We start from the raw sequence: 24,399 nt of genomic DNA, 5'->3' as shown, positions 1-24,399 counted from the left end.
AGTCTTCTGCTGAGACTGGTTGGGGCTGAGGGAAAGAACCAGGAAAAAGACATGCCGAGAAGGGGGGCAGAGATCGATCACTAATGATTAAATGCAGAGTGATGCATACGGAGCAAAAAGAAAGCAACAGTGCATCATGGGAACCCCCCCACAGTCTACGTCTAAAGCAACATAACCAAGGGATGGTCCAGGGTCACCCGATCCAGCCCTAACTATAAGCCTTAGCGAAAAGGAAAGTTTTAAGCCTAATCTTAAAAGTAGAGAGGGTATCTGTCTCCCTGATCATCAACATCAGCGTTAATATACTTCAGTTTACCTTGGGGGCTTATGAAAGCCAAACAGATATGTAATAATAAAACTGACAGAGGACCACCAAAACCTTTCAGAGAATTTACCGTCCCTCTTCAAAAGGTCCATGTTCACCTCACGTCCAAAGTAAGATTTTAATTGTGTGATATGTGATTGTCCTATAAATCATTAGCACTACTGTCAGAGATTTCACCCTTTGCAGCTTACTGCCAGTCTGCAGTCACTGTCGACAAGCCAAACTGTTACCATAATTACTGTGTTTCAGCGTTTCAGTTCATTTCAATTTATTTTCCTTTATATAGTGCCAAATCACAACAGAGTTGCCTCAAGGCACTTCACACAGGTAAGGTCTAACCTTACCAACCCCCAGAGCAACAGGGGTAAGGAAAAACTCCCTCTGAGGAGCGTTTCCATTTTGCTTGGCAGTGGAGGTTTATGCAGGGCTTTCTGTTGTATTAGCATTACAAACGTCTGCTTTGCTTCCTTTCTCTCTCTGCATGCCCTAAATTGTTTTCCAGGTAGGACAGTAATCCATGTGCATTGGAGTGCTCATAGATTACTGGTGGATTATGTAATATTAAAGTGAATGTTGACTGTATGGAGCACTAGCGGGGTCTTCTATACAGATGGCCACTTGCTCACAGTCTTGTTTCAGATTGCGTTTGATTTGCATCTATTCCTTCACCAAAGTAAAACTTTTCTTCGACACCTATCTTTATCTGTACCATTTCAATTTCTTGAAATATTGGGAGAAACCTGGCTACTGTTCTGTTTCCATGGCGCTGTTGACGCTGTAAAGGCTGCACAGAGACCACCACACAAAGTGTTAGGGTCAGTCATGTGATGTCGTGCAAATAATCTACCTGCCATTGATGAATTGAGGCAACCACGAGTTATTCAGTCTGCAAACGGCCACGTATACAGCCTGCGGGGTCAGATCCCTCACAGGATGTGTTTCCACACCCTGGTGAAAGCTGAATGACTGCGTAGCTGCTCAGAGGCAATGTGGAGGAGGAGGAAATTTAGGTCAGTTATGGGGGGGATGGTTCTCTACTGCTGAAAGGCCTCTTTGTCATCATCATTTTCCCGGTTGGTCCAGTGTCCAGACCCTCTGAAAGGTGACATTGAGCACAGCCGGGCAAACAGGAAAACCTGCATACCAGCAGCTTCTAATGAGTTTCTAAAGGCAGGCATAGTGTACAAAGGCGCATCTTGTCACCAGACAAGGCAGGCAGCTGCTTGGGGCCCCCGATCCACTAGGTGGCGAAAGAGAGTCGAGATTTGCGAGTCGAGTCGAAAGTAGACACTTGCGTTTTGAGAAGTCATTCACTTGCACGTCCATGTGTCTGCAAATTCTCTGCACCTGCAAATGATCAAACTATCAAAACAAGATAATGACAGCTATAAGAAAATGAAGAGGAACTATCCTTCCGGGAGTGAGAAAAGAGAAGAAAAAAGAAGAAGAGGAGAGAAAAAAGCAAGATAGTGGTAAGTCAGTGATCGAATATAACAAATATAGAATGGTGCTAGTCTAGTTTCATTCGCGTTGGCATGGCCATACTTTTCTATGTTGATTTTAATGAATGTACTACAGACTACAGTTGCTTGGTTTAACTTGACAGCGAAGTTACTTCGTCTTGCTGAAGACCCAGCCATGACCCATCTTCAATGCTCTTACTGAGGGAAGGAGGTTGTTTGCCAAAAATCTCACGATACATGACCCCATCCATCCTCCCTTTAATATGGTGCAGTTGTCCTGTCCCCTTTGCATGAAAGCACCCCCAAAAATGATGTTTCCACCCCCATACTTCACAGTTGGGATGGTGTTCTTGGGGCTATTCTCATTCTTTAAACACGGCGAGTGGAGTTGATACCAAAAAGCTCTATTGTGGTCTCATCTGACCACATGACCTTCTCCCATGCCTCCTCTGGATCATCCAGATGGTCACTGGTGAACTTCAAACAAGCCTGGACATGTGCTGGCTTTAGCAGGGAGACCTTGCGTGCCCTGCAGGATTTTAAACCATGACGGTGTAGTGTGTTACCAATGTACTCTTTGCGACTGTGGTCCCAGCTCTATTCAGGTCATTGACCAGGTCCTCCCGTGTAGTTCTGGGCTTCCTCAGAACCATCCTTACCCCACGAGGTGATATCTTGCATGGAGCCCCAGAGTGAGGAAGATTGGCAGTCATCTTATGTTTCTTCCATTTTCTAATAATTACACCAACAGTTGTTGCCTTCTCACCAAGCTGCTTGCCTACTGTTATATCTATGATTTTTTATTGCCATGTATGGGGTCTCTCAGGTATTGAAAACCAACTGACAATTTTAAAATCTTGCTATGAGAACCAGGCGTAACTCCTTATTCCAGTGAGCTAGAGTTTTAAAGAATTCACGTGGTTATATTTTAATTCTAAACAAAAATGGCTGTTACCCTTGTGGCCACCTGACCTAAATCAAATCAAATCAATTTATTTATAGCGCCAAATCACAATAACAGTTGCCCCAAGGCGCTTTATATTGCAAGGCAAAAGCCATACAATAATTACAGAAAAACCCCAACGGTCAAAACGACCCCCTATGAGCAAGCGACAGTGGGAAGGAAAAACTCCCTTTTAACAGGAAGAAACCTCCAGCAGAACCAGGCTCAGGGAGGGGCAGTCTTCTGCTGGGACTGGTTGGGGCTGAGGGGAGTGAATCAGGAAAAAGACATGCTGTGGAAGACAGCAGAGATCAATCACTAATGATTAAATGCAGAGTGGTGCATACAGAGCAAAAAGAGAAAGAAACACTCAGTGCATCATGGGAACCCCCCCAGCAGTCTAAGTCTATAGCAGCATAACTAAAGGATGGTTCAGGGTCACCTGATCCAGCCCTAACTATAAGCTTTAGCAAAAAGGAAAGTTTTAAGCCTAATCTTAAAAGTAGAGAGTTGGGAGCTGGTTCCACAGGAGAGGAGCCTGAAAGCTGAAGGCTCTGCCTCCCATTCTACTCTTAAAAACCCTAGGAACTACAAGTAAGCCTGCAGTCTGAGAGTGAAGCGCTCTATTGGGGTGATATGGTACTAAGAGGTCCCTAAGATAAGATGGGACCTGATTATTCAAAACCTTATAAGTAAGAAGAAGAATTTTAAATTCTATTCTAGAATTAACAGGAAGCCAATGAAGAGAGGCCAATATGGGTGAAATATGCTCTCGTTCTAGTCCCCGTCAGTACTCTAAAAAGCAGTCCTACAGCAGTCCCTTAATATGCACATTGAAGGACATATCCTGATCAAAAATGACTCCAAGATTTCTCACAGTATTACTAGAGGTCAGGGTAATGCCATCCAGAGTAAGGATCTGGTGTTGGAAATAAAAGAAACTGACAAACAAGCTCATTTGAAGCCACACACACACACACACACACACACACACACACACACACACACACACACACACACACACACACACACACACATCTTCAACCGCTCAGTCCCATCAAGGGTCGCGGGGAGCTGGAGCCTATCCCAGCCGTCATAGAGCGCGAGGCGGGGTACACCCAGGACAGGACGCCAGTCTGTCACAGGGCCACAAACAGACAAACAAACACATTCACACCTGCACACACACCTATGGACAATTTAAAGATTCCAATCCACCTAACCCGCATGTCTCTGGATGTGGGAGGGAACCGGAGCACCCAGAGGGAACCCACACAAACATGGGGAGAACATGCAAACTCCACACAGAAAAGCCACAGGTGGGAATCAATCCCATGACCTTCTTGCTGTGAGGCAACAGTGCTAACCACTAAACCACCGTGCTGCCTTGACTGAATAGCTATGATTAAATACAAAAAAGTCACATGCAGTCAGGCCCATGCAAACATGGGGAGAACATGCAAACTCCACACAGAAAGGCCATAGTTGAAACTACCTGTATCTTCAAATCTTCATATATGTTGAAAGAAAAGCAAGACATCTGCTGCAGCTACAGTCATGTGGAATACTGTATTTTCAGTGGGACGTGGGGTTGTGTGGACTTGTGACTGTGCTAGGAATATGATTTTGAATGGTTAGTTGTTTTTCCAGATTTGGAATATATAATTTTATCCTCAAAGATCAGTAGTTATGGATTGAAAAAACAATTTTAATGGTAACTGCAAAATGAGGCCTTTCTTTCTCTATCTGGGTGTTTTGCAGAGGTGTCTGGAACATTCCTTTCATGGCTCATATATACCTTGTCAAGGGCAGCACCTTGAGGCATGAAATGAAAGAGAGAAACTACTTTGTTCTGGAGAAACTGGACCCTGATATGTCTTTGTGTAGGAATGCCAGAGAATTGGTGAGAACACTCAGAGTATGATTCACAGATAAATGTTCAGTTATATACTGGATATGTCAGCATAAAGACATTCAATTTAAATGTTTATGTACCTATTTAAAATCGAGAAAAAAAAAGCTAGTTTAAAACTGAAGTGAAGAAAAATGTCTGCAGCTCATTAAAGAATAAAGTGCAAATGCACCATATTTTCAGGACTATAAGTCTGCTGTACTTTTTTGTTTTGGGAGGAGTTTGGGAGATTATATGACATTCTGAAGCAACTTGTATATGGAAAAAAAAGACATGCGTGACAATTTGCTGCTATATATTGACTGAGGTACTCTGATTCACACTCCGGAGCAGAAGGTGTCTGAGAAATCGTGAATTTAATAAATCATGCTCTCAAATGGAAGGACCAGGCTCTTGAATAAAGAGAGGGAATATAACCTTCATACTACTCAGCACAACACTGCATCAAAATAATAAATGTGATTTATAGACTGGTGTGAATTGTGTTTTTTTTCCTTCCTCTTCATAATGCATATGCAACGAATACGCTTGTGCAACTTATAGTCCAGAAAATATGGTTTAAGTGCATTGAAATGTCTGTCACCATGGCATGCTCTTTTGTGTTTATGTGTCCCATTTATGTCCCATCATCCTTCACTATTGCCTTGCTTTCATTTTCAAACCTCCACAGACGGTACAATGCGATGTCTGAATGGCCAGCTGGCCAAAACCCTAATGCTGTCATGTGTTTTCCTTTCCCACTTTCAACCTTGCAACCTCTGCAACCGGCCTTGTTAGATGATGTCACTGACATGCAACCTGTGCTGAGCATTAAACATGCCTGATCCAAACACTGTGCATTTGGATTGACTTTTCCCTGCCATGCTTTCAATCCCTGATAACTCACAAAAACATCAGCTTCAGAGGGATTCTTGCTCCTTTATCATGCAGGTGCATTTCCTCTCCTCCTCTATGTGACATATGTTCATCTCAACTGTGACCTTTGATATTATTATGCAACAGTAAATTTACATGATGCTTCTCCTTTTTTTAGACCAGTCACAGAGAAAAAGACTCCCCTTCTCCGGAATCATTCCATATGCTCAGGCCCCCAAAGGTTTTGCTTTAATTATTGTACTTTCTAAAAATAATCCATTTCCAATGGGTATGCAAACAGACGGCAAATGAAATTTTTCATCATCTTTTTGGCATAGGATTAATTACTTCATTTGTCATAAAGTATTTTCATGTTATGCAGCCAATTTGAATCATGACTTATTGTTCACTGTGATTTTTTTTCCACGTGAATGTTTAAGGTTTTTCATGAAGATAGAATATTCAATATTAGTTGGAACAAGAAAATCAGAATGTCTGTCAACCCTTTGGAAATTGATGATGACCTATTGCTTGTGCTGCATTGAGGCCCAAAATAAGATATTATTTTCTTAATGCCAGAAAGACAGAGTTTATGTCCACTACCAATAAGAGATTATGGAGGAGAAAGGAGTTAAGTCGGTTCATGTGCAAGTCCCCTGTCCTGATGCTTTACTCCAAATAGACCAACTCTAATGAGTCGATTCACATGCAAGTCCCCTGTCCTGACGCTTTACCCCACGTAGACAAACTCTAGCACCCATCTGCTCCCTCCAAACTGGCTGATCTCAGACTAGGCTCCAACATTTATCATATAGACCATCTGGTCTTAAATTCATCAACCAGAATGATTTTGAAAATTTGAAAATTTCCAACTGAAAACAGAAAAAGGTTTTGCAAAACCAATAATAATTTTAAAAAGCCTAGTCTGATAGAATCCAAATCCTGCCCGTCCTCCACCACCCTTCCCATGCTTCACAGCAGAAGGAATACCATTCCTGGATTTTCTTTATCCCAGTCTGACCAGCACCCCTATCCCTGTTCTGCCCCTCCTTCACCTCACTGCCCCAGCCTGTCCTGCCCCCCCACCTATTACCTATAAATAATCTCAGATTATTTATCTGGCACCTGTCTGTTTTAATTCTATTTAGACATCAAACATCTGATTTCAGTGTGCTAAAACACACTTAAATCACACTTCTGTATGGATTTTTTTTTTTATTTGTAATTTTCCACAAATAATTGTGTCCACTGATGTGTGAGCCATGAAGAGTTACAGTAATTAGGTTTTGCAGTGTGCTTATGAGGATGTGCATGTCTGATGTTACATTGATGTAGATCTGTTAGACGTCTAGGAGACATGAAAGTGTTTTTGAGTCTTCAGCTTTTGATTTGCAACCGACTGAACTTTGTTTTTTTTTTTCCTGTTTACTGCAGGGAGTCTTCATGTACATAACAAACCTGCATGAATTTGGGAGGCTAATTTCCACAGCCAATTATAACATTTCTCATTATAACAGTGACTTGTGGCAGATATTTGAGAACCCTGTGGTAAGTCGTTATGCTCTCCCATTATTCCTCATGAGAAAAAGAAAAAAATCCTCAGAGATGAAACAGCAGCCACCTGCAAAGATCATTATCCATAATGGACAGACTGCAGATGTGAAACAATTTTGAAATAATGATATGGTTCCTGACTGATAAGGCTGGGTAATTTACTCCTCCATTTGACATGCCGAGGCCTGTGTGGATGGGTGGTGGGGGGTGTTAGTGAGGTATGGAGGTCAGCAAACAGTCAGAATTGGCCAATCATGTGAAATTCTCTCTCTTACAGGACTGGAAGGAGAAGTATATCCACCAGAACTACACTCACATTTTCACAGAGAACTACTTAGAGGAGGTTTGTATCTGTGTTCCAGACAGACAAGGAGATAAGGGAAGGGAGTGACATAACAATGTAGTGAGAACACGGCCACACCAACATCTGTGAAAGAGATCTGTTGTTCCACTGCAGTAACTGTACTCAGGTTGGACCATCTCAGTAGTCACCTTGTGTGTGTGTGTGTGTGTGTGTGTGTGTGTGTGTGTGTGTGTGTGTGTGTGTGTGTGTGTGTGTGTGTGTGTGTCCAGCCTTGTCCAGATGTATTCTGGTTCCCGGTGTTCACAGAGAAGGCCTGTGATGAAATCGTTGAGGAGATGGAGCACTATGGTTCTTGGTCTGGAGGCAAACACGAGGTGTGTGCCATTAGCTCAGTTTGAGTGACCACAGTGCTGAAACAGAATCAACACTTTGCTGCTGCCCTTAAAGTTCAAGTTTAGGGCCCCTTCACACATAATACAAATGTGGTCGCATTGCACATGAAGTGCACATAAAGCAGGAATCATGTGCAATACGTGTAAAATCGTAGCTGCCTCCAACACCTTGTACTGTCAGGGCTCGTGGTGGGCTGAAACCGGAAGCAGTAGGAGACCAATGCAGACTCAGGCATGGTTGGTTTAGATGAATAATAGGCTTTATCTTGAAACCAGGCATTAGGTAGGGTACACTGGTAGTTAGACATGGAAGCAGAGGTATCAGACATAGTACAGGCTGGGACGTGGTCCATAAACCAGGCGGGGTTCGTTCACATGGTATATAGCAGGCAAAACAAAGGCAGAGTCAAAATACAAGCAGAGTTCAGGATACGGCAAGGCGGAGATCGGAGCACAAAAGCAAGGTCAAAACACACAAGAGCAAACTGGACAAGAACGAGAGGCGAGAAAGTGAACAAAGTCAACAATTGGGCAGTGAGCTGTGGAACTGTGAGGGTTTTTAAAGAGGAGCAGACTAATCAGGTTGATGTGAAGCAGGTGTGTGGAAAGTTCAGGAAAGAGGTGTGGTGAAGTGAACAAAGAAGAGAGAAGAAAGGCGAGAGGGCAAAACAAAGCAGTGCAAAACAAGAGAAGAGAGTGACAGAAAAACTAACTGAGAAACAAGACGTGTGCAAAAAATGAATGCGAGCAAAACAAAAGGGGAAAAACTAAGAACTACCGTAACAAGAGGAAGACCAGGAAACTACTACTTAAAACTAAAACTGGAATGGAACTGGTCCAATAAAAATGGCAGAACAAACTATGGAATGAACAAAAAACAAAACAGGTGACAACTGAATAATACAATAAACAACAAATAAAACATAAACTGATAAGCAACATCAAAGATAAATAATAACAAAAACCTGTGACCGAGCATATACAATAAATGTGATAAACTGAACAAAACTAAAGAAACCTAAAGGACCATGACAAAACAAATACAAAAAATGAAATATAGAATAAATAAATGCGAAACAAAATGATAAGATAAAGAATGGAACCAGTGACTACCTAGAAAGCAAAGCATTAAACAGAACCACACTGAGATTTACAAGAGAAAGAATAAACAAATGAAAACAAAATTATAAAACCATAAAGGACATAGTGCCAAAATCAGGACCTAAACCCTGAGCCGGGGCCAAGCATGACATGTACACCTGTTGCTATAGCTATTTGTGCACACCAGCGGCTGAAAGACAGAGTGTGCACTGTGAGAGCCCATTGAACCCTCTCGCAACAGGTGTCAGACAAATCTCAGCTGACACACACAAACATCTAACACCGCTCGTTTGGCACTTACAAAATGTGTGGCCATTCGCTCTGTTAGCACGACAACAGTCAGGAGACGATCACTGTCGAGCTGGATGTGAAATTTGTCTAAGTGCCCCACCAGTGTGGTTTTGCAAAGAGACACAGTGCCACATTGGTGTGTGCACTGAACTGACAGGGGGTGTGTCTGCCGACAGGAGCGGCTGCAGAGATCTGTGGTTCTGGACGTCATGGTTGGGGAACACATACCGTGTTTGGACAGACATGAACTAACTGTCCACTGTGATGCACGTGTCTGCATGCTGTCCTCCCATGGACATACGTAAAAACATATATCGCTGTTGCAATGAACTGCAGCGAGCACGCACACGTCACACACAGTAACAGGCTACCCCAGGTGAAACGGGCCATCAGATCATAACACGCAGCAGGCGATCTTAATGTCACGTCACCCACGTGAGCTCTGTTCCGCATGATGCAGTGTCTGTCCTGTGGCGTGCCGTCTACAAGACACACGCGTGGGGTCATTATTGTACGTCTTTGAGCATGGGTCATCTACAGAGGAACAGGTGGTTCATACTTGTGTTGCCCTCTTGATAAGAGGGATTCAATAAAATGCAGTGTTTTTATATGGTGTGTGGTTTTTTTTTTTTTTTTTAAATGCGTCAGTGTCGTTGATATCAGGCATTTTCCTGCATCTTTTACAGGACAGCGATGGTAGCTCAGTGGTAAAGTTTCTGCCTGGCAGTCAGAGCTTTTGGAAAGTGCAGGTTCGGATCTCATGGGTGGCATGTATTTTTTTTATTTTCACAGCAGCTGCGCGATGTACTTACACTCAACAAAAATATAAACGCAACACTTTTGGTTTTGGTTTTCATTTTGTATGAGATGAACTCAAAGATCTAAAACTTTTTCCACATACACAATATCACCATTTCCCTCAAATATTGTTCACAAACCAGTCTAAATCTGTGATAGTGAGCACTTCTCCTTTGCTGAGATAATCCATCCCACCTCACAGGTGTGCCATATCAAGATGCTGATTAGACACCATGATTAGTGCACAGGTGTGCCTTAGACTGCCCACAATAAAAGGCCACTCTGAAAGGTGCAGTTTTGTTTTATTGGGGGGATACCAGTCAGTATCTGGTGTGACCACCATTTGCCTCATGCAGTGCAACACATCTTCGCATGGAGTTGGTCAGGTTGTCGATTGTGGCCTGTGGAATGTTGGTCCACTCCTCTTCAATGGCTGTGCGAAGTTGCTGGATATTGGAAGGAACTGGTACACGCTGTCGTATACGCCGGTCCAGAGCATCCCAAACATGCTCAATGGGTGACATGTCCGGTGAGTATGCCGGCCATGCAAGAACTGGGACATTTTCAGCTTCCAAGAACTGTGTACAGATCCTTGCAACATGGGGCCGTGCATTATCCTGCTGCAACATGAGGCGATGTTCTTGGATGTATGGCACAACAATGGGCCTCAGGATCTCGTCACGGTATCTCTGTGCATTCAAAATGCCATCAATAAAATGCACCTGTGTTCTTCGTCCATAACAGACGCCTGCCCATACCATAATCCCAACTCCACCACCACACCACCATTGGCCACTGGATCCACAACATTGACATCAGAAAACCGCTCACCTACACAACGCCACACACGCTGTCTGCCATCTGCCCTGAACAGTGTGAACCGGGATTCATCCGTGAAGAGAACACCTCTCCAATGTGCCAAACGCCAGCGAATGTGAGCATTTGCCCACTCAAGTCGGTTACGACGACGAACTGGAGTCAGGTCGAGACCCCGATGAGGACGATGAGCATGCAGATGAGCTTCCCTGAGACGGTTTCTGACAGTTTGTGCAGAAATTCTTTGGTTATGCAAACCGATGTTTCAGCAGCTGTCCGAGTGGCTGGTCTCAGACGATCTTGGAGGTGAACATGCTGGATGTGGAGGTCCTGGCTGGTGTGGTTACACGTATCTGCGGTTGTGAGGCTGGTTGGATGTACTGCCAAATTCTCTGAAACGCCTTTGGAGACGGCTTATGGTAGAGAAATGAACATTCAATACACGAGCACAGCTCTGGTTGACATTCCTGCTGTCAGCATGCCAATTGCCGCTCCCCAAATCTTGCGACATCTGGGCATTGTGCTGTGTGATAAAACTGCACCTTTCAGAGTGGCCTTTTATTGTGGGCATCTAAGGCACACCTGTGCACTAATCATGGTGTCTAATCAGCATCTTGATATGGCACACCTGTGAGGTGGGATGGATTATCTCAGCAAAGGAGAAGTGCTCACTATCACAGATTTAGACTGGTTTGTGAACAATATTTGAGGGAAATGGTGATATTGTGTATGTGGAAAAAGTTTTAGATCTTTGAGTTCATCTCATACAAAATGGGAGCAAAACCAAAAGTGTTGCGTTTATATTTTTGTTGAGTGTACAAATACTGCAGCTGCTCTCACTGTGTTCGCCAGTGCACAAAACCGTCGCAGCAGCATCGTGCATGCCTGCCAAATTGATGTTCCACTGTGATTCACCCTGATTTGTATTTAGTCATATTATGTGTGAAGGGGCCCTTAAGAAAGCAAAACCACTGTGGTGGGGGTAAGATAAATGTATGTGCTGTGGGATTACCTCCTGCAGAAGTGAGTAATGCACAGGCTTGTCTTGGCTGCAGGTCAGAGACCTGAAATTTTATGGTACCTCACATTTTTCTCATATACTATACATGATAACACAAAGTCTAGCAAATCAACACACTTAACAAAATAATCAATATCACAAGCAAGTACTTGACATACCAACAATCAGAAAGGAAATGTAAACTGAGGCTCTTCAGGACATATCATTTTTATGTTAATTAAGGCAGAAATTAAAAATCAATTTGTTTCTAAAAGTACTAGTCAAAGTATACCACTGTTCCCCTATATTACTGTGATCAAGATTGGACTATTAGGGCTTCGAGACAAATGTAAGACAGGGACCCATGGCTAGTTTATAGGCATGGGGAAAAATTAATGATACTCATGATATTAAGATATTTCATTTTATGATACAAGAATCGATTTTTAAAGTCCAGCATCAAAATAACTCAAATTCAATTGCTAGTTGAAATGAGGTGGAAATGCAGTACTGCTTTCTTTCAGCAAAGGAAGCTGTGTGTTGTAGATGTCATCTTATTTGATGTCACCTCCACTTCAAGCAGTTAGAAAAAATAATATAGACTGTGATTAATTTCCCAGGAGATCAGATTAAGCACTGATGAGAAGATTTACTTAAAGGAATGGCAGAACCATTTCAGAGTCAAATGTGTGGTGGCATGAGGCCGGCCGTTGCAGCAGGTCGCTCTGAGGCCAGCAGCCGTGCTACTGATTAACTTGGCCAGCTGCTCTGCTCAGAGTGGCCCGCTTCAGTAGTACAGGTGTAACATGGAGTCTAATTTTCACTTTGTGAATGTAAAAAAAAAAAAAATCCAACTTAGATAAAAAGTAGGGGATTGCCTCTTGGGGTGAAGTACATTGGTGTTCATGTGCACCTAATGGCTGCTACAGTAGCCGTGAAGGTCTAACAGGAACCCTGACCATGAGGCTGCTAAAGGGGCTGTAGTTAAGCTTGTCAGAGAGGCTTAGTCAGACAAAGTCTAACAAACCAGATTTTTGGCAGTCCAATGCAACTCCTTGCTAGGCCAAGAAAGTCACACCTTTTGTGCCACAAAGTTCAAACCTGGAGCCACAGTGTTTGAACTTCATCCTGGCAAGTTGCTGCCCAACCTAAACAAATTGAAGTCAGTGGCTTTCTTCTGGCTCAGCTTAAAAACTTCAGCAACGACAGGATAAGGATGGTAGATGCAGGTTTTGGTGAAACCGGAAGCTCTTAATCCAGACATGCATATTAGTGGCAGATGTGTGATGGCCACTTCTCCTACAAATTTGTGGCTACACAGGAATCCGGTCCTGTATCTGAACCTGATTAGGCCTATGAAACACATTTTAAAACAGTATAAAGAACAGAACAAGCTCATTTTGACAATATGTCACTTTTTTTCAAGTTTCTCCACTGCAGAAGAATTAAAACTACCACATACAGTATCCATCCATCACTGAAATTTAATTTGTGATTGTTTATGTTTGTACGTATCCATTTATACGTAAAATCATATGTGGCTCTCTGCACTAAGTAGAGTGCAGAACAGTTTGCTGGATGCAAATCCAGGTTTGGCTGAGCAACGCACACGTTTCCTGAATTGATCTGCCATATGTGAAAAGTAACATTAAAAGCTCTGCCATAGTAATGGATAATTTTAATGACTGATTTTTGTTTTGATTAATCAGTTCATTGTTTGTGGAGTCAAGGCCAGTGAGAGGTGCAGTGTTATTGTAGGAGGGAGTACAGATGACTGGGGGGAAATGGAAAGTGTAACTAAAGCTGAATGAAAGAGATTTTTGTAAGTACAATAAAAAAATGAGTATTTATCTGATTTTGCAAGATTATCAAGATGTATATGGACGGGATTTATTTATTTAGAGAATGAGATGACATTTAAAATGGACTCAGAGATATTAACAGAAAAAAGAAAAAACGCCAACATTCATCAACTGACAATGTTGTTTAAACACTGGATCATTACATTGCCATTTTCAGTCATATAATTAACACTTGATGAATGTTATGTTATTACTTTGGGTAGGTAAGACATGTTGTTTAAAGGGAGTAGTCCAGAGTCCGTAACATTAAGTGGATGAGAATCTACTACTCCCCCGGATTGAACTCAGTTTTCTTCCCCAACCAAGGACGCTGCACATTTACAACTGGGATGATGTAGATAATGTTGCTTAGATGTCTTGTCCAAGCACACAAATAGTGAGAGCAGGATTTAAATGTAGAAGTAAAAGAAAAAGTTTGAAAATTTAAGCTTTGCAAAACTTGTTGGCTGATCTTGATCATAGTTTCATTTGTGTTGAACAGTATTAGCGCCCACAAAAACTCTCTGGACTTCCTCCAAACTTTTCTTTATGCAATTCAAGCTGTTGTGTGGCTGTTGGCTGCTAGGTAAGAAACCTGTTAGGCCTCAGACATGTGACTTTAGTTTAGCTGGTACTCACTATTTAGTCTAGTTGTTGTGGGGTAAGAATAATTAGCATATGATCCTACTGGTATTGACAACACATCTTATTACTGATATTTATCACTGGTGCCATTCCCTGTGATTAACAGGACAAGCATAGGATTAATGGAGTAAGTCAGTTGGTGACTGAGTCAGCAACATTACCTTAACTAACAACTACATATAATGTACTGGATATGTAGCTCTGAGATTTTGGGTACTGACAGATACAAGTGAGAACCAGTGAATATTTTATTTTGGGCTATGATGGCATTGTTTAACATACCAATAACCATAACATTTTTTATTTAACCTTTATTTAACCAGGAAAGTCCCATTGAGATTAAAAACCTCTTTATCAAGGGAGTCCTGGCCAAGAGGGAGCAGAAGTTATGCACAAGTAAAATTACATAAACATTATGAGAAACAATTGCAGTTTGATAACATCATCTCAGGTGCTCTCAGTCTGGACTTAAAGTTGCTCAATGAAATAAGTTCAGTCAACATGAAACTTAGACAGGACTATCACATTGGTTATGAAGCCTTGTTGCTAATTGGGAAGTTCTGGTGGCATCTCGGACATATTTGTCTCGGTAGCCTTCGTAACTGGTTAATTTTTCATATCCTGGGTAGACTAGCCTTAGTTCTTTTATGGAGGCACCATGAATTTCATTTAGGACACGTTAGCGTGGTTCCCTTCTCCGGGAACCATCACCTTATCGTGGTGGAAAGGTGTGTGTGTGTGCCCCTATGAACCTGAGAGCTGTGTTGTCTGGAGCCTTTGTGCTCCTGGTAGGGTCTCCATGGCAAATTGGTCTCAGGCGAGAGGTCAGACTAAGAATGGTCAGAAGACACCATGATAAAACGAGGCAGAGGAAATTTGACCCAGCCCGGAGGAAGCCCGGGGCCCTCATCTGGAGCCAGGCCTCGATGTAGGTCCCGTCAGTGTGCACTGGTGGCTGGCTTGCCACGGAGCCCAGTCGGGCACAGCCTGAAAAATCAGTGTGGACTATCCATCTCCACCCTGTGGGCTCACCCCCCACAAGGGGAACCGCTGGTGTCGGGTGCGCTGTCCTTTGGGTCTAGTCTTCGACGGACCAGACCCAGGTGGCAGGGGCTAGCTCTGGGGGTGTGGAATGTCACCTCGCTATGGAGATTGTGCGGAAGGTGGAGCGATACCAGTTAGATCTGGTGGGTCTCACCTCCATGCACAGCCTCAGCTCTGGAACCACTATCCGTGATAGGGGTTGGACCTTATTCTTCTCTGGAGTTGCCCAGGGGGTGAGTGCACCGGGCGGGTGTGTGGATACTCATGAGGTCCCCGGCTGAGTGCCACTACATTGGAGTTTACTCCAGTAGACGAGAGGGTTGCCTCCCTGCGTCTTCGGGTGGCAGGGGGGAAAATTCTGACAGTTGTTTGTGCATATGCACCGAACAGCATTTTGGAGTATTCAGCCTTCTTGGAGTCCCTGAATGGAGTCCTGTATGGGGATCCGGTGGGGGACTCCATTGTTCTGCTGGGGGACTTCAAACGCACACACGGGCAATGACAGAGACACCTGAAGACAGACCTAAGCACTTAAGCTTAGGTCTGTGTGTTATACAATCATACGGATAAAGTGAGGAACATTGGAGTAATTTTTGATCCTACGTTTCCTTTGATCTCCACATTAGAGACATTACAAGGACTGCTTTCTTCCATTTGTGAAATATAGCGAAGATTCGTCCATCCTGTCTATGGCTGATGCTGAGACTTTGATTCATGCATTTGTCTCTTCTAGATTGGACTATTGTAATGCTCTGTTTTCTGTCTTACCGCAGTCCAGGATTAGGGGGTTTTCAACTGGTTCAAAACGCTGCTGCCAGGCTTTTGACACAAAGCAGAAAGTTTGACCACATTAAACCCGTTTTGGCGTCCCTGCACTGGCTTCCTGTTCCTGCAAGATCAGATTTTAAAGTACTGTTATTAGTTTATAAAATCGTTCATGGACTATCCGGCTGACCTGGTAAGCCCTTATGTACCAGCTTGGGCCCTGCATTCTCAGGGTGCAGGACTTCTGTGTGTTCCCAGGGTGAATAAAAAGTCTGCCGGTCACAGAGCTTTCTCCTACCGTGCCCCAGCTCTGTGGAACGATCTCCCAGCACACATTCGGCAGTCGGATACTGTGGAGATTTTTAAGTCACGTTTAAAGACTCATTGGTTTTCTCTGTTTTATCATTAGTATTATGAAGTGTTTTTATTCTTGTATTCTTTTATGGTCATTTTTTATTGTGTTTTAAATTTTTAATTATTTTTGTGTGAAGTGCCTTGAGACGATTTTATCGTGAATTGGCGCTATATAAATTAATAAATTTGAAATTTGAAGAGGTGTGATTGGGAGGAACGGCCTCCCTGATCTAAACCCGAATGGTCGTTTGTTATCGGACTTCTGTGCTGGTCACAGACCGTCCATAAGGAACACCATGTTTGAACATAAGGATGCTCATAAGTGTACATGGTGCCAGAGCACCCTAGGCTGAAAATCGATGATCGATTTTGTGATCGTATCATCTGATTTGAGGCAGCATGTTCTGGACACTCTCGTGAAGAGAGGGACAGAGCTGTCAACTGATCACCATCTGGTGGTGCGTTGGCTCAGAAGATGGGGGAGGACTTTGGACAGACCTGGTAAGCCCAAACGGAAAGTGCAGGTGAACTGGGAACATCTGGAGGAGCCCGCTATCCAACAGATCTTCAACTCACACCTCCGGCAGAGCTTCTCTAGAATCCCTGTGGAGGTTGCGGGCATTGAATCAGAATGGGCAATGTTCAAAGCTTCCATTGCTGAAGCTGCAGTGGGGAGCTGTGGCCTGAAGGTCTTAGGGGCGGCAGCCCTCAAACACCGTGGTGGACACCGGTAGTCAGGGAAGCCGTCTGACTGAAGGAGTCCCTCCGGAGGACTTATCTCGGAGGACTCCAAAGGCAGTTGCAAGGTATCGACAGGCCCGAAGGGCAGCAGCCTTTGCTGTGGGGGAGGCAAAACAGCGGGTGTGGGAGGATTTCAGAGCAATCATGGAGAAGGACTTTTGGTCGGCACCAAGGTGCTTCTGGCGGACCATGCGGCACCTCAGGAGGGGAAAACAGGGAACTATCCAAGCTGTCTGCAGTAAGGATGGGACTCTGTTGACCTCAACTGAGGATGTAATCCGGCACTGGAAGGAACACTTTGAGGAACTCCTGCATCAGACCGGAGCGCCCTCTATAATAGGGGCAGAGCTGGAAACTGATGGAGGATTTTCATCAATTTCCCCAGTGGAAGTCACTGAGATAGTCAAACAACTCCTCAGTGGCAAGGCCCCGGGGGTTGATGAGATCTGTCCAGAAATGCTGAAGGCTCTGGGTGTGGAGGGATTGTCTTTGATGAGATATCTCTTCAACATTGCATTGAGGTCTGGGACAGTGCCTAAGGAGTGGCAAACTGGGGTGGTGGTCCCTATATTTAAAAAGGGGGACCAGAGAGTGTGTGCCAGCTACAGGGGAATCACACTGCTCAGCCTCCTTGGTAAAGTCTACTCCAGGGTGCTGGAAAGGATGGTTCGGCCGATAGTCGAACCTCAGATTGAAGAGGAACAATGCGGGTTCTGTCCTGGTCGTGGAACAACCGACCAGCTCTTTACTCTCACAAGGATCCTGGAAGGTGCCTGGGAGTATGCCCACCCAGTCGACGTGTTTTGTGGACTTGGAAAAGACGTATGATCGGGTACCCCGGGAAATACTGTGGGAGGTGCTGCGGGAGTATGGAGTGAGGGGGTCCCTTCTCAGGGCCACCCAATCTCTGTACTCGCAAAGCGAGAGCTGTGTTCGGGTGCTCGGCAGTAAGTCGGACTCATTTCAGGTGGAGGTTGGCCTCCGCCAGAGCTGCTCCTTGTCACCAATCCTGTTTGTGATATTCACGGACAGGATATCAAGGCGTAGTCGGGAGGAGGAGGGTTTCCAGTTTGGTGGGCTCAGGGTCTCATCGCTGCTTTTTGCAGATTATGTGGTCCTGTTGGCTTCATCGGCCGGTGACCTCCAACACTCACTGGATTGGTTCGCAGCCGAGTGTGAAGCGGCTGGGATGAGGATCAGTACCTCTAAATCTGAGGCCATGGTTCTCAGCAGGAAACCGATGGATTGCCTACTCCAGGTAGGGAATACGGCCTTGCCCCAAGAATTGACCCTCACTCCACACTCCATCCAGTACGGTAGAGCGAATGTTATTGCATTCGCTCTACTGTACTGTTGTGACGAAAAGGGAGCTGACCCAAAAGGCGAAGCTCTCGATGTACTGGTCAATTTTCATTCCTACTCTTCACCTATGGTCATGAGCGTTGGGTCATGACCGAAAGAATTAGATCGCATGTACAAGTGGCCGAAATGGGCTTCCTCAGGAGGGTGGCTGGTGTCTCCCTAAGAGATAGGGTGAGAAGTTCGGTCATCCGTGGGGAGCTCAGAGTAGAGTCGTTGCTCCTTTGTGTTGAAAGGAGCCAGCTGAGGTGGTTCGGGCATCTGGTGAGGATGCCTTCTTGGCGCCTCCCAAGGGAGGTGTTCCAGACACACCCAACTGGAAGGAAACCCCGGGGAAGACCCAGTACTAGGTGGAGCGATTATATCAACACACTGGCCTGGGAACACCTTGGGATCCCCCAGTCAGAGGTGGTCAATGTGGCCCAGGAAAGGGAAGTCTGGGGTCCCCTGCTGGAGCTGTTGCCCCCGCGACCCGAACCCATAAAAGCGGTTGAAGATGAGTGACTGATGAGGTATGCGGATGTGGGGGGTGGTGCTCCGGGTCGCCTCTGTGCACAAAACACCTACTGATAATGTATTAATTAATATATTATTAGGACGTTCAAATTAACATTAAAATAATCAATTTGATATCATTTGGTGCCAAATTACAAAAACCCTTTAGTTAAACAAAGCCCACACTTTTGACTGCAGTAAAGTACTGTTGATATTTTTCTGTCAAATTAATGTAACAACTAATACATTTCTGTTTTTATTTTCTATTTTTATTACTTATTTTTAAAATAAATTATGCTGGGAACATGCTTAAAAAACCTCCAGACAATCCAAAGACAGGTCATTTACACAAATCTGTCATCAGATTTATTTCTGTGATCACTATTTACTGGACTAAACTCTATTACAAGGACTGGGTGCTTGGTAGGGTTGTGGAAACCAGCAACTTAGGTTCTTTTGTTAGCGAGCAAAACTTTATTGACCTTGACATCACAACTGATGCTCTGATCTTTGCAGAATCAACAAAAGCTGACTGAGGAATTAGTGTGTCTGGGTTTACAACTGTCCTTCATCAAGACTTCTTGAACGTGGCCATTAGAAGTGTGCCTGTATTCAGGAAAAGTGCTGAAGATATTCATTTATCTTGGCAGTGACATTCATGTCCCTGGGTCCTCCCTCGGCCTTTGAGATTCAGAGACACCCAGAAAGAGCTTCTGAAGACATGAGGTTGCCGGACAGAGTTGTTTGGCGATGTTGATATCTTTGCAGGTGAATGAAAGCCCAAGTCTTTAGGGTGAATTTCATCCCTTTTGGAATAATACTACAACATGAAATGTGGAAAAAAAAAATAAAGCGCTGAGAATACTTTCCGGACACACTGTACCCCTGCATCCAAATACTTGGTATGTACTAATGTGATTAGGGAACCTACTGCCCAACTGTTACTGTAGTACACACTAAAAGTAAGCAAGCGACTGCACTCTGCCCCTTCCATTTTACGTCCTTTGACACAGATCATTACAAATGACAGCTTTTGCGCTATCCTACGTATGCCGTGAAAATTTATGTTTTGCAAAGGGGAATTTTTTTTTTTTAAGCTGTTCCTGAAGTATTTGTACAGCGCCCCTTGGACACTGTTGCCATTTTCATGTATGTCCACTGTGCTCATTGAATTTTCCTAGGAAGTTCTTTATCCATTACCAGATTCAAAGTGCATCATGGGATTGTGTTGTGTAGTCCATTTGTGCACTATTGAGGTAGTAGATCATCCGGGTACTGTTCACTACTACTAAATACATACAGACTATTCAGACACCCTGTGGGTTGCGTTACCAAGTATACAGTGAGCTAGTATGAGTACTCTGACATAACCGATTATCTAATATTGTGAAGCAATGTGTAGTCAACAAGCTAGTAACAAAATAAAAGCGGGATTTTTAGAGTTGAGTACTGTGGAGCCCATGACTGGGATGTATGGAAAATGTTGATAAGACATTGATCCAACAACACAGAAGTGGAAAAAAATAAAGAGAAGACATTTTGGTGCTGTGTTTGTACGTTGCTTCATTCACATGGCAGCCTGTTTTATTTAGATTAAGATTAGTAATCTAGGTTTTTGAGAGTTTGCCTGGGAGTCAAATATGCACAAAGATTCTGACAATGTAAGCGCAGTCTGTGGTTTTGAGACTGACAAACAGACACATCACCATCATCATCACTTTGAAAACTCAGATCACACACATAGATTATGGGTAATTTTTAAGAACACGCCTGTTCTCTTCCTGCCCTCAGGACAGCCGTATCGCCGGTGGCTATGAGACTGTACCCACAGATGACATTCACATGAAACAAATTGGCTTTGATAAAGAGTGGCTGCACTTCATCCGAGAGTTCATATCGCCTGTCACTTTAAAAGTTTTCTCTGGCTACTACACCAAGGTTAGTGTGACCTCACTGAGAAATAATTATGAAACCCTAAATCTGAAAAAGAAGAAATAGTTCTGTTTTTACACGTATGTAACATTCTTTGATGAATGGGATCTGTCAGGTATTGTCAGCTAGCCTGATGTCCCTTTTTTTCCCCACGTAGGGTTACGCTATAATGAACTTTGTAGTCAAATACACACCTGACAGACAAGCCTACCTGAAGCCCCACCACGACTCCTCCACCTTCACCATCAACATTGCCCTCAATAACAAAGAAACAGACTTTCAGGTAAGGCGTTGTACTAATAGTGAAGAATCATGCTAACCTTATAGTGAAACGTTATCTTGAGAAGTCCAATCTCAAAAGATTCGTATTGGGTTAATCAGGTTGTTTGGACTGATCAGAATCGGATTTCCAGTCCTTTCTAGAAGCAATGTGTTGACAGAACTGATTGCCACTGTTTTGTTCAAAACTTTCTAGCTCACCAACAGTGTGGCAGCACAATAAGAAAGAAAAAAAAAAACAACATCTACGCTCTACTTCACTACAATTACAAACCAAGTGTATTTCCGATTTCAGCTGCTTCACCCTTTGTAGTTTCAAAACAGATTTTTCTTCTTCTTGTTCCATAGAGTTTTACAACACGTGTAACTAACTTTACTGACACCGAGTAGTCAGAATTAGTACACTCTAACCATCACATGACACTTTCTATATACTACTACAGTGAATACTATTACAGTGTTTAATTTGGTTTTGTAAAAAAAAAAAAATTGAATAATGAGCATGGATTGCGCATAGTTTTTTCTTTTTTTTTTTTCTTTTTTAATCGGGAGATAGTTGATATTGTAAGATTGATCCAGATCGGGGCAAAAACACTTGATAAGGGCATCCCAACTGTTACCAGATATCTGCTATATGGTAATACGAGCAAGAAACATCTCCTGGATGCACTGGGGCACTTCATCAGTGATGTATCCTGGGGTCATCGAGTGTTTCGGGTCTCACAACATCAGACACCCTCGCCCTGGTGACCCAGCCAGGGTTGATCAGGCCCTAGCTAGTGTCCCAGCAGCAGCCCACGGATCAGCCCTCTTCAACCATAGCCACCTGGTGGCTTTCTCTGCAGCCTCGCTTGCGGCACGAATGGCCTTCTTTTTGGCTGCTCCTGTGATGCCCAGCCGACTGAAAACTTTGCAGAGCGAGCATCCTGCAAACCCTCTACAGCCAACTTCTACTTGGTTCCTGCACTTTTCCACCAGCTCTTGATACCTGGCCCGTTTCCTTCGTTTGCTTCCTCTATGCGGTCCTCCCAAGGCACTGTGAGTTCCAGCATGATAAGATGTTTTGAAGCTTCGGAGGTGATGATCAAGTCTGGTTGTAGCAATGTTATGGCAATGTGCTGTGGGAACTTCAACTGCTTTCCAAGATCAGCTTGTAGCTGCCAGTTAGAAGCTGTGTGGAGGAGGCCTGTTGTTTTTGCCTGTGCCTGGGGTTTTTCTCCTGCTCTGATGAAGATGACTTCCTTCCTCTTACAGTGGTGCCGCCCACAAGTGTTAATAGCTGAGGCTAGGCTCTCAGCAACTGATTTGAGCACCTGGTCATGGCGCCACCGGTAACGACCATCCGCCAGGGCTTTGGGGCAGCTGCTGAGAATATGCTCTAATGAGCCTCTTCCAGTGCAGAGTGGGCAGGAAGGTGTTTCGTTCCTCCCCCAGGCATAAAGGTTCACCGGGCTTGGCAGGGCATCATAGACTGCTTGCACCAGGAATCGGACGGGGAAGAAGTCTGCCTGCATGATGTTTGCCCAGATGATCCTGCGCTGCAGTGTACTCTCCCACTTCATCCATGCTCCTTGCTGCCGGAGTCCTACTGCCCTGCTCACCCGTTCCTCCTCCACCCCTGCACGGACCTCCTGCAGAAGCAGCTGGTGTTTCTCCTTACCCTTGGCCTTGCTGACCTGGGCTTTTGGGAAAAAGCCCAATCCTGCTCGGCCAGTTGCCAGGGTGCCCACCAGGGCCTTCTGTCTCAGGCGTGACGCCGCCATTAATATACTTGTTATTCTGGTATGTTTCACACTTAGTGTATCATTTTTTAAGTACATCCTTTTTTCTTAAATCTACCTTTTCTCTTGTAGGGGGGAGGATGCCGTTTCCACAGATATAACTGTTCTATCGAATCACCAAGAAAAGGCTGGAGCTTCATGCACCCAGGGCGACTGACTCATCTCCACGAAGGCCTGCCCACTACCAATGGCACCCGCTACATAGCAGTGTCCTTTATTGACCCTTGATCGATTTGACTTTAGCCTTCTGACCAAGATGTCCTTCTTTCTCATTTCATTTCGTCATTCGATGTTTTGTGCCTTTTCTTTTACATTTTTTTAAAGCAATTGATAATTGCATTATAAAGCTCTCTGTTAAACAGAGTGAAACGTGACAAAAGTAATTCATACTTTCTAGTGGAAAAACAAATGGTGCTGGCCAGTCAGAATGAGTATTGAAAACTGGTATTCAGTCAGAACCTAAACATGGATAAGCATCTTGATAAACAGGGCTTCTACCGACACTTTGCTGATATAACAGGGGGACAAAACCTTTTTCAGTGTTGCTGCTTATTCTGGATTTGGTGTGACATACGGTCATTTTTTTTTCTACATGAGCTAAGCTACTATACTCTTTCACTACAGAAAGCATTTTCTGAAGTAAGTTTACAATAAAACAGTTTAAATGTCAATGCAGTTTAGGCTTCATAAAGTAAAAGCTTTATTTTGAAATGCAAGAGTCGGACTAGCCTTAGCAGATGCTAGCTAACGCTAATTAACATTTCCTTAAAAACAGATGCAACATTTTGCATGCGCTGAACAAAAGTTTGTTTCACACCATTATGCCTTATTGGAGGAGGTTTCACATTGTCGTTTGCTGGTTCTGTTTAGGGTTTAATGAAACGCGTTCATTTTTTTATGCTATGACCAGCATTGGGCGCATCAACCCAGCAGCGCATCTAAAACATCGTTAGTAGTTTAAAGAGTGCAGAGCGGAGTTAACATCAATGTGGGTGGCTCTAAGGTGGGGCTTCTTGGTGCTACAGCTCCTCCCCCATAGAAAGTCACAGACGAATACTGATATATGAAAGATAATTGTACCCCAGTAAGTTGATGCTTCCCATGATAATGGTGATCCTGATTTGCAGAATATACGAAGTTACACCATTTTGAGTGAACAACTTGCCAATTCTGCCTTTCATGACTTTATGACTTTCAACGTCTTTGTAGCATTGCTCCCAGTTTGGCTATATCATACAAGTATGCATATGGCCTTTAGGTTTAAGGACAGTTGTCACTGAACACTTTATTGTAATGAATCATTTGCTTAATTTTCTCTGCTTTTTAATGTTGCTTGTTCTTGTATTAGAGGTTAAAGTAATTTGTCATGGTGTAATTGATAATTTTGTCTACCATCTAAAATGGTTATG

At 43.7% G+C, this 24,399-nt stretch overlaps 1 protein-coding gene across 2 annotated transcripts; it reads left to right on the top strand.

The window, feature by feature from the left end:
• The first annotated feature begins 4,451 nt into the window (after positions 1-4,451).
• LOC117508798 (procollagen-lysine,2-oxoglutarate 5-dioxygenase 2-like) lies at positions 4,452-23,900 on the top strand. Of its 2 annotated transcripts, XM_034168631.1 has the most exons (8): positions 4,453-4,634; positions 5,677-5,739; positions 6,933-7,046; positions 7,330-7,395; positions 7,626-7,730; positions 20,790-20,936; positions 21,088-21,213; positions 23,063-23,900. In XM_034168631.1, the coding sequence occupies exons 1-8, from the start codon at positions 4,515-4,517 to the stop codon at positions 23,216-23,218; spliced, it is 897 nt and encodes a 298-aa protein (XP_034024522.1). In that variant the 5' UTR covers positions 4,453-4,514; the 3' UTR covers positions 23,219-23,900. The 2 variants fall into 2 exon arrangements, with proteins under 2 accessions (XP_034024529.1, XP_034024522.1); XM_034168638.1 differs by lacking the exon at positions 5,677-5,739 and having other exon boundaries at positions 4,452-4,634.
• Positions 23,901-24,399: the final 499 nt, after the last annotated feature.

This window comes from Thalassophryne amazonica, chromosome 1, assembly GCF_902500255.1.
Source record: "Thalassophryne amazonica chromosome 1, fThaAma1.1, whole genome shotgun sequence".
Taxonomy (NCBI): domain Eukaryota; kingdom Metazoa; phylum Chordata; class Actinopteri; order Batrachoidiformes; family Batrachoididae; genus Thalassophryne; species Thalassophryne amazonica.
Note: the sequence above shows the minus strand (reverse complement) of the source record. Positions and strands in the feature narration are given on the sequence as shown.